Genomic DNA, 10,868 nt, shown 5'->3' with positions numbered 1-10,868 from the left:
TACACAGTGCTCCTTGTAACGCTGCAACTTCTTGACATTCGTATGCTGACTGTTGAAAAATCGCTGGTAGATGTTGATGTGCAACAAAAAATAATATGCTAATCCGAAACCACGCTACACTCATGGCGTATTATGGAATGCGAAAGACGTCATCGCCAGAGAGAAAATACAATTTTTTCTGGGCACTGCTTTCTGATATAGCGAATGCACCTGTAATTTGCACCATGCGTAGGGTCTGTCTCTGCCCACATCTCCTGAAATTTTGTACGTTTTCTAACATTTTTCTACATCGTCTACGTTGCCAGTTTTCCGGAGGCGGTGGCGGCGATTTTGTCCCAGTTTAATACTAACAGATGCCACGTGTCCCGTGTGAAGGCGCCATACAACTCTCTCTTTATGGTACAACATAAAACGATAAGACCGCGCGGTAGGCTGCGGCACCCGTTTGCTGTGGTACCCAGTGAGCGCATATAGAGCACGTGGGAAGCTGGCCGCATAAAGTGTACTCGTCCCCTTGTACGTCTACGCTTGCGTATAGAAGCAATACCTGTGCCACGTAAAATTTCTCCCGACTTCCGCAGGAGTGTTTATGAATAAACGTAAACGTGCGGAATATTGGGCCAAGAAATACGCAAATTTGGTTGAGGAAAAATATAAATCTTCCACCACCCGTTTGCTGCACTTTATTCGCGCTGATCGAACTCACCCTACATGCTAACAAAACTGCCTAAGAGTGGAGGCCGAATGCCCCTCCCTGCTTGCAAGCCTGTGAAGAATTCTCTTGAGCGGTACTTGCCTTAAAATACGAAAAAAAAATGACGAGTTGAAGCCTCCCCGCAGAGTAGATTTAAAGAAGTGCATCGCACCGTACGTATGTAGTTTCCAATATTCAGGGAAGCAAGTCGCAGCAGTACGAATGCATGTTGTAGGCTGGCTGCAGGGTAGCAAGATAAGACAACAGAGAAAGAAAGCTGTTCGAAAGGAATGTCTGCTTTTTGCTGTGACAAGAGGGAAAGAACGGCATTGGCGTGTCTTGTCGCCCCACCCTTTACCTCTTTTGTGTTTGTCATCCCTGCAAACTTCCTATAGTCAAATACAACTCAAGAACGCAGCGACTATTCTCCATCAAAGGACCCCCTTCCAGCCAATGGCGTCGGCAGATTCTCATGGCCCTGCTAGCGTGACAATGCAGGGAGCGCCACAGAAATGGAGAGGTGGTTCTATCCCCGACCATAGAACGAAGGAATTATCCCTTTTCATCTGCAACTAGCAGTTTTCTCACACTAGGCCGTGTAGAGGCAGAGTACATCTTTTCTGGCCGTTTCGACCGTCAGAGAGCGATTGCACGTACACATCTAAACATAAGGCATAAAAGCAGCAGTAATGTCATGTCTCCAAGTCTCTCGTTTTCATTAATGTTCTGCGAACAAAGGCAGCGCTACTGCGAACTCAACGAATTTCTGCATGCGCCCATCGCTTACAGGTTTTGACAGACTCAAAGTAACTCTTTGACATTGGTATGCCGACTGTTGAATAATCGCTGGTAGATGAGGTGCAACAAAAAAACCACGCTAAACTCATGCGTATCATGGAATGCGAACGTCATTACCAGAGAATAAAATTTTTCTGGGCATTGTTTTCGGGTACATGCGTACGGTCTGTCCCTGCCCACATCTCCGGATTATTTCGTACGTATTCAGATATTTTTCTGCATCGTTTATGTTGACAGTTTTCCGCTTCACTACCGAAGATGCAAAAGCCGGACCATCACTGAAGTCTTGACCTTGAATACATAAATGAAATGTTGCGCCTAGTGGGATTGGAACCCGCGGCGGCGCGAACAGATTACCGCTGGCGACTATACGAGAGCACTATGCTATCGCCGCAGCCAATCACGCCACGGGTTAAAGCTGCTACACACACTCGCGCTACACATCGTAGTCATAAACTTCCATCTCCGGCGCGAACAGATAAAATCAGCTTAACCTGGATCAAAGCTTAACCAGAGTCTAATATCGTCGCCAGACAAGTCGACGACCCAGCAAAGCAAAACCATGAGCCAATCAGGCTAAACACATGTTTTCGCAAGTCTACTGTTTAACGACGTTAGAGCCCTACCATTTTCTCTGCATGAACCAGTAAGGCGCGACTCTCATTCTGAGCTCACGTAAATTGTGTCGAGACTTTCCGTGCCAGTAGCAGACAGGCTGCGTGCATCTCGTTTATTTAGCGGTTTCTAACAAAAAAAAAACAGCTTGCTCTACTACGATCCGCTGGGCACTCGGCATGGCTCGAAAATAGTTATGAACCAATAAACTGAGGCGGTAAATAAGTCAGTGCGCTCGAGGAAGAATCACCTTCGTTTACTGAGAAGACGCCTATCCAGATCTCCGCCACTTTTGTCAACTCACACATTTGTTAACTTAATATTTCTCTTGAACCAACGGCAACTCTTCGCGGCATCTTCACAATAACTTTCTTTCAGGTCGTGTCAGTGGCAAGCAGTTAAAAAGCAAGCATAATAGACGCAAAAGAATAATTCGCATTAGCTGCTAATCATGTGAAACGTCGAGAGACTACAAAGACTTCTTTTCGCAATGCACTTTTTTTTTCAATTTGGGTAGCTTGCTCCGCATCCGATGCCGAAAAACAAAAAAACTCGCGTATATCGAAGCCCCTTAAGTGTAGAGACTGTCCACGGCAGTAGCAAATGGGCTGCGTGCATCTCGCAGTCACACAGGAAAAAAAAAACTGCGAACACTAAATGGAAAGCGCGCACAAGGAGCGAGAGATTATAGCGGCCAAAAATTTCGGGTTGAAATTCGGCGGCGATAGCAGGTGCAATGCAAAGACGTTCTGGAGATGTCCTCGATAAGTGCACAGAAAACCTGTAGTGGTTACGTGCAAAGCCGTTGTCATACAGTAAAAGGTTACATCGAAAAATACACACTCGACTGACCCAATATACAAATCGTACATCGCACCTGACACATCACACACCTAGTACACACTTCGGAAAGCAGGGGCTCAGCAGACACGTGTACGTCCGACGCATCGGCAAAAAAATAAGTGCCGAAGTTGCTGGCTAAAAAAAAAGAAAAAACACCACACGCTGCTCAAGCTAGCTGAGATTCATTGTGGCCGTCACACTGGAAGGCCGTCCTGAACTCAGGCAGTGCCGCAACAGGCATGTTGCAGCGGCGGCTAGCATCCCTGTAGAGCTCGCCCACGTAGTCGTCGCTCGAGCAGAGCGCGTAGCAGGAGGCAACGAAAAAAAGCCTGTCTTCATCGATGGTTGAGTTCTTTTCATCGGTGCTGTTAGAGTGACGCAGGAAGCCCAGCCTGTAAGCCTTCAATGCGGCCAGGAGAGCTTCGGTGTCGACGCTGTGCGGGGACCACTCCGGCTGGGGCTGGGTGGGGGCGCTTTCGTTGGAGTGAGCGATGTAGTAGTCACGACTCTGTTGCTGCTCGTCGCTCGCAAGTAGTTCGTAGAAGAGGCCCCTGAGGACTTCGTCTGCTAAAAGTCTACCGGCACCCCCGTAGTTGGCCGCAAGAGGCAAGTCCGGGTGGAAAAGTGGGAAGAGGAAGTACTCGTCAGATGCCGTGAGTGCACTGTGGAAGCTCCATCGCTGGCTGATGGCAGAACCCGGCTTTAGGATGTTGGTCAAATTAGGTTGCTGCAGCTGCCAGCGCGAGTTAGTCAGATTCATCCAGCTGTCGAAGAAGCTGGGTCCGAAAGTTGAGTCGGGGAGCGCGTTGGCAAAGAAGCTTTCGTCGTCCAGCTGGGCATCGTCACTCCTTGCCCTCAGGTCGAACGAGATCCTGGTGTGGCGCATCACGGCATCGATGAGGGCGTCTCGCACATCTTCTACGAGGGCTGCAGCTCCACGATTCCGAGGGAATAGGCTGAGCCAAGCAATGCCTACGCTGCTCTCCACTTGCACTAGGCAGCGGCGAGTGTGCGCCGACGAAGGAAGCCCCATTAGCTCGAGTGTGGCAGCGGAGATTCTCCGATCAGCCATCCATCCTAGCTCGGTTACCACACGAAGCCCCAGGCTCAGAGTCATAGCCTCCCGCATCTCCGTGTTCAGTCGCAGGAGGTAGACGAGAGCCCGGAACAGGTCGGGGTTCTCGACTTGTACCATGGTTTCGGCGGAGAATCTCCCTGCCCAGATGAAGTACTCATTGAGGAGTAGCGCCCAGCGGCTGGCGGAGATGCCTGGAGTCACACTGTCAGTGAAGTTCCGGATTGGCATGCGCAAAGTCCTTTGTTCGGGATTGGCCATTGCGGGGCCAAGCATTGCCAGAGTCAGCCTGTTCATTTCCTCAATCGTAGAGAATAACTCGTCAGTACGCGATTCAGGAACATCAAAAAGACGCAGCATACTCCGCACGTACTTCTCGTACTGGAGCGACTGTGTCGTTCCTCTTAGCTGGCTACCAAACGTGCGCATCAAGGCAATCCAGACTCTGAAAGAGGGACTGGGTCCCATCTTTAAGAGCGGATCCCCCGTTTTGCTGCGATCATGTGACAGATCTACACTAACCTGAAACCACAGGTGGAAGTTGTAGTTTCCAGAGAGGTCAAGAAAAATGTCCAGAAGGTCCTTGCGGGACGCCTCAGGCCATGGCAGGTAGTTTCGGGCCATAAACCACTTCAGACTGCCAAGGCTGCTTTCTGAGAGGTCTATGCATGATGTAACCAAGCTGGCTAACCTCTTTTGAACGCTCGATGTTGACGTATCTTGATTACTGAGGTTCCAGGCCACCGACTGAATGGAACTCAAAGCACGGTCGTACATTGCGTCTTCGACAACGTTGACAACAGAAAGCAGACGGTGGTGCTGCTTCCAGCCATCGCACACAAACCGGTAGAAATTCGTGCAGGGGTCTTGAGATCGATTGATGGAGGATTCAATGGCTGCCGTGTATTTCTGGCACGTCCCTTTGTCGCAGCCAGAGAAAAACGGTAGGCTAGTGTGGACCACAGGGGACTCACGGAGGCTGGCGACGCCCCGGTGCTGCACACGGACCCAGTGAATTAGGCTTAAAAAGGCCAGAGTGACGCACAGGACGGCCAGCAAGACAAACGTAGCCTTGATCCATGGAACCGGCTGCTGGAAGTTCGCCTGGTCTACATTGTGAAAGCCGCGCTGCTCCTGCGAGTGTAAAAAAAAATAACGGCGCTATAAGTTTTGCTTTGAAACTGCAGAATTTATATTAAGGAATCCTTCAGGAAAAAATGCTTCACGCATGCTATGAGGCGGTCAGTTCGGCCACGTGAATTTCTTAATGTGCATTTATGTCCCACTCTAAACAGGGATGAGGAGCGGTTCTATTATTCATTCGTCAACATGCGGCCGTATTCGGTAAGAATCAAACTAGTTTGTCAGTTAGAAATTGTGAATTTATTAATTAGCATCAATATCTCACTCTAGACAAAGAGAAGGAGCGGTTGTATTCATGCTTCAGCAGGAGTCCGGCATCGCTAAGAATCGAGCTCACGCGCTGGAGTTTTGCTGGAGGAGTTTTTTCAACATTTTCGAGAAATCGATGCCACATTGCGACTGGAGCGCCAACCTCTTAGGTCTGAATTAGGGCGAGAACACAGCGATATATATCTTCTTGTGTGACATGGCTTGCTGTAAACCGCACTGATGTAATCTTTACCGTATGCCTGCAAAATCAGACCTTTGTACGCAGAAAAAGCACAGCAACGCTTATAAAACTCGCACCCTTTTCGTGTATTTCTTCTTCGCGTATAGGTTTCGGAACGGCTATTCACCACACACCTTCTGGTCTCGCATGAAAGTCACACAGAAACTACATCGAGTCTATAAAACAACGAGTAGACGAAACTGGCCGCGCAGCTTTGGCAGCCATTGCCGGGAGTATAGCTTGCGCACGAGATGAATAAAAAGGCTAAAAACAAAGGACGACATTACTTTATCGATGATGTTTCACTTGGTGGGTCAGTGGAAAAGCGTTTAACTTGAAGCGTGATAGGAATCGCGAAAGAAGGAAAAATATGATGAGTGCGAAGTGCAGGCGGTATGACAGTGTAGCATTAATAGTTATTTACTACTTTCTTGATTAGTACCTCTCAGTTTGCCGACACTCATTAGCATGCACCAGTAGGAATACTAGAACACGTGACACTGACACAGCACAGGACACACTAGGTCAAATAAAGCACCTCAGTGGCCTCATAGGATCGATTCCTAACTACATACCCATTTTTTCATCGTAATTAATTTGCTTTAAAACCTTACATGTGAAGATGCCATTCGAGTCATGCTACGGCCTCATCATCGCTGTTTCATCCAAAATTTAATCATTGTCAATTCCACAGTCCAATACGTTACGTCACGAGCCTCCCGGCCAGTCGGGATTTTCTGGACACGCCAACCCCAATAACTGCCGCGGTATTTCCGCTCAACTGTCTATTAAATCTGTTGCATAAAAATTTTGCTCAAAGATATTCATGAAGCAGTCGCCTTCAACATCGAATGCACACCGCGATTTTCTTAAAAAGTGTTCAAGGCCCCTTTAAGTGCGAAGTGTGTGCTCTCCCATCTCCTTGGCCGATTCGTATACTGAACCCGCTTTCGCTACGGATGGCGAGCAAGGGATATGACAAAGAAGTCAGCAGTCAGCTTTTCTGGACCAATGTTATGGGGTCAGAGGCGAGGGGTTCTTTGCTAACTATGCTTTAGAATTACCGCGCACTTTGCATTGCGAAATTTCGGGGTCGTATTTCCCCAGATCTTCTGGACGCCAGGGCACCTCTCAACGACGGGCAATGAGGCGGCCAACACAGCTGATCGAACTCTCCTCCTCTGAGCATCTAGCACACAGCCTCTCTCTGACACAGTTAACAACCCCTCACCCTTACTAAGCTACGCAGAAATTACGGAATACTATAAGATCGTAAGAAGGAAATATCCTCTTCCTTACCACAACCTTAGCAAATTTCAAGAGCACACATTCAGGCGACTACAAACAAATACTCTGCCCAATTCTTACTTGATGAGTGAATGGTATTCAGACACCTACGATTCGTCCTGCCCCTTCTGTGGAGCAGTTGACACACTTTGTCACACAGTTTGAGAATGTCAAGAAAACCCAGACTTGGACAGCAATCCCGATCCGACATATGAGCGCTGGGAGGCAACCCTTCAAAGCCACAGTCCCTTCGACCAGAAATCGCTGGTTGAGACGGGCCGGACTATGATGGCGACCAATGAGTTCTCCTACCCTACCCACGCACTATTAATGCTCTAAATTTTTCCTCCTCCTCCTCCTCTCCAGTGAGCTATGGAAATGAAAATGATAGGTGCAACCTGAAGAGACAAGAGGAGAGCAGAGGGGGTCGTGGAATAACGCGAGTTAATGATATCCTAGTCGAAATAAAGAACAAACGGGCTTGGGCAGGGCATGTAATGCGAAAGCAAGATAACCGATAGCCGTTAAGGGTAACGGACTGGATACCGAGAGAAGCTAAGCGCAGCAGGGGGCGGCACGAAGTTCGGTGGGCGGATGAGGGAGGTTGAGAAGTTTGCGGGGATACGGGGGCCGCAGCTGGCAAAGGATAGGGTTAATTAGGGAGGTATGGGAGAGGCCTTTGTCCTGCAGTGGCCGTAGTCAGGCTGCTCATTATGGTTATTGTGCCGACTGCCAGCAAAACAGCCGGAGAGATAGAATGTCGGCAGCGTCGTTTCATTGGCTGTGGGTCGTCATGTGGCCAACGAGGTCAAACTGGCGGCAAATTTAACTGCGGGTTATTTTGACAGCCGCCGGCACAATAGTTATTTTTGAATGTCCAAACTAGGAGCGTTTGTTCCGAATTTCTTGTAATGATACTGCAGCGCCATCGCTTCGGCACGCACGAAGTGGACGAAGCGAGCTGAGCGCGAGCCCACCAGAACTCGTCTCTTTTCCCGCGTGCTTTTCTTTTTCCTTTACAGAGTACAGGCGAATAGCTACCTCTGACTCCCGATTCTTGGCCGAGCCCCCAGTGTGGGTATGGGTCAGTTTTTGAAAGGCTAACAACAACTCGTCTGCCTGGCTGGCAAAGCAGCCGTTACGCTACGCTAATACTTTCCCCACCTCCTTCCCTCATGACCAGGCTCAGTCTTCAATAAATATGGCCGCCCTGCTACCCGCATCACCTAGCGTAGGGGGCTTGAGTGCCCACTGCTCTGCTAACGCCAGTAGCTGTCCTTCATCCGTGAGTGCAAGGACAAACCAAGACAGAAGCGTATCGGCCGTACCTGTGGGATTATCCGTGAATGTGCAGCTTGAGCTGGCTGCGGCGTCCCGTGGCGCCGAGATGGAGCCGCACCCGTGGCAGCTAGGGCGTATCCCTGGTGAGCCGCGTTCCGGGCGTCCCGGCGCATCTCGCAGAGTTGAGCCATCTCGCGCAGACTCAGCCTCTTCAGGCCAGGCCGTACCCTGCCGTCGCCGGCGGCTGCCCACGGCTCAGAGTCCGACGAGCTGGTGCTGCTGCTGCTGTACGACGATGTGCTCGACCCGTCGTCGGCCGTGGTGACGTTCCTGAAGTGGACCGTGTCGCCTGTGCGCCTCAGCATGGCGTCCCCCTGTACGTCCTCTGTGCGCCCCTGAGCACGAGTCTGGAAGAAGTGTCTCGGAAGTCTCAGAGCTGCTCCTGCTTTCGCTCGGTCTGTCTGCCCTCGGCAAGGAACCCGCTGCAGCTCGCGCCACGTTCGGAATGCAGCGCGTTCCACGTGCGTGCTTTAGCGACCGACGTCCTTTTTTTCTTCTTTCTTTTCACGATTGTTAATGGTGAAACTTAGGGCTGAACATGAACTCTGAATTGGGAGGTTGAATAAACTGTCCTTCAGCCTCAGTGCAAGACAAGGAGCGGAGGATTATTAAGAGTGTATAACGGAAATAAAGGGCGAAAGTAACCAATCAACAGAAAGGAAGGTGACCAATGTAAATGCCCAAATGTCCCACACCAATATTCATTAGTGCATTTTCGAAGTGCATGTGAGAATATAACTGCTAAAAACCAAACGAAAAAAGCAAGCCCATGGTGCAACAGCTCTTGAGGACGCTCATGGGAGAGGCAACATGTTCTTGGCCATGGGTTTGGCGATCAGCCGATTATAGATTCCCCAGGAGAGAGAGAGATGCTTTGGCGCAAATGGAACAGCTGCTTTGACGATATGACATATGAATGAACTGACCACCAGACAATCCCTGTTGGTGTGGTCTAAGAACAGGCAATAAAGACAAAAAACGTTGCTGTGGTCTAAGACGCCAGATTTAAGCTCTAGCTCCTGTAAGAGAGCGTCGGTTCGAGGGTTCCACTGCTGGAAAACCTTTTAAGCCCGTTTTCCTAGTGGCACTGGCTGAGACATTTCGTTTTTTTTTTTCGGGTGTCGCAAAATAGGAGTTCACCATTAGACAAGCCATTGTAGAAAGTCACCTTCGGAACATTTGAGGAACAAACGCAGTTCAGTTCTTTGTGCAAGCGAGAGTACGTGCACTATAGTTTCCGCTGTTCACCGCTCTGACTTTCTGTAGCGAATATAAATGCTAGACAAACACATCAGAAGGGCATACCAGTGCGCTCTCGCTTTGACTACTGTAAAAATAGGACGAGAAAATGAAATAGACATTTTTTGCCCTCCGCATAAAACAAAATTTTCCATAAACCTAAGCGCTTACCAGGGCGATAAAAAGGTGTTATCTCCATCATAAGGGGTTAGAAGTATGGTGCTTACAATTGCTTGTTTGATTTGTAGCAGTCATCCGCTTTCTGGTATATTCAGGCGAATGAAGCGGTTTCTAACTGTTTAAAGATCCCCAGGTGGCCTTAATTAATCCCCCCTACGGTACCTTTTTCTCGCTTTCCCCTTGTTTCACTCTATTCCCCATCCCTTCTCTCACGGCGCGATTGAGGTGTCCACCTAGAAGGGAGATAATCACTGCGCCTTCCATTTCCTTTAAACTATTTTCCACTCTATCTCCCGTTCATGTACACACTATAGGCGTTTCAGGCTAGCTGCCAAATCCAATCCAAGCCAATCAACAGCCATTACTACCTTCGTCGTCGAGAGAGAGAGAGAGAGAAATAGCTTTAATGACCAAGGGTTTTGGGACACCTAGGTATCTAGATTCCCGCACGACCCTACTGCACTGAGTTCATGAGTTCATGGAGTTGCATGACGTTGGTGGTCCGAGCGCACGCGGGCCTCTCATTCTCTGAAGTGGTCAGGAGCTCGTGGCCCCGCGAGGCAGGGTAATGAAAATTGGTTTTTGAGGAAAGGAAATTAGCAGTAACTGTGTCACGTATCTCGGTAAACATCCGAACCGCGCCGTAATGAAGGGATAAAGGAGGGAGTGAAGGAAGAAAGAGGTGCCGTAGTGAAGGGCTCCGGAATAATTTCGATCACCTGGGGATCTTTAGCGTGCGCTGACATCACTAGGGGCTGGCTGGAAACGAGGCTACCGACGCTGCCGCCCGCGCGCTCTCAATCCGGGAACTTTCCTCCTCCCCCTTCGACCAGGACGCTGATCCTAATCCGGCTTATACTTTCAACAATACCATCAGTCACTACCAATCTGGCCACAGCCTTTACCCCCGTCCATGCAAAGGCCTTTCAAAGGCGGATGAGCGGCTCCGCCTCTACACCAATACACTGCTGTGTCCGGCTGCTCTAAAACATTTTGACCCCTTCGTTCTCTGGCAGCTGCCCACACTGTGGAGTGGTGTCTTCGGAAATCTACCACATGATGTTGGCCTGCCCCTCCAACCCGCTATCCCCCGTCGCCCCAACCCAAACCGGGAGTACTGGGAGGCGACCCTGCTCGGCTGCTCTGACCTGCACGTCCAACGG

At 49.6% G+C, this 10,868-nt stretch overlaps 1 protein-coding gene across 1 annotated transcript; it reads right to left on the bottom strand.

The window, feature by feature from the left end:
- Positions 1-3,116: 3,116 nt before the first annotated feature.
- LOC144119646 (kell blood group glycoprotein homolog) lies at positions 3,117-8,591 on the bottom strand. The gene is made up of 2 exons (XM_077652214.1): positions 8,274-8,591; positions 3,117-5,159 (listed from the first exon to the last, which is right to left on the bottom strand). Exons 1-2 carry the CDS (start codon positions 8,589-8,591, stop codon positions 3,117-3,119), a joined length of 2,361 nt encoding a protein of 786 aa, XP_077508340.1.
- Between the last annotated feature and the right edge of the window lie 2,277 nt (positions 8,592-10,868).

Source organism: Amblyomma americanum, chromosome 2 (genome assembly GCF_052857255.1).
Source record: "Amblyomma americanum isolate KBUSLIRL-KWMA chromosome 2, ASM5285725v1, whole genome shotgun sequence".
Lineage (NCBI taxonomy): Eukaryota > Metazoa > Arthropoda > Arachnida > Ixodida > Ixodidae > Amblyomma > Amblyomma americanum.
This window is presented reverse-complemented; position numbering and strand designations above follow the sequence as displayed.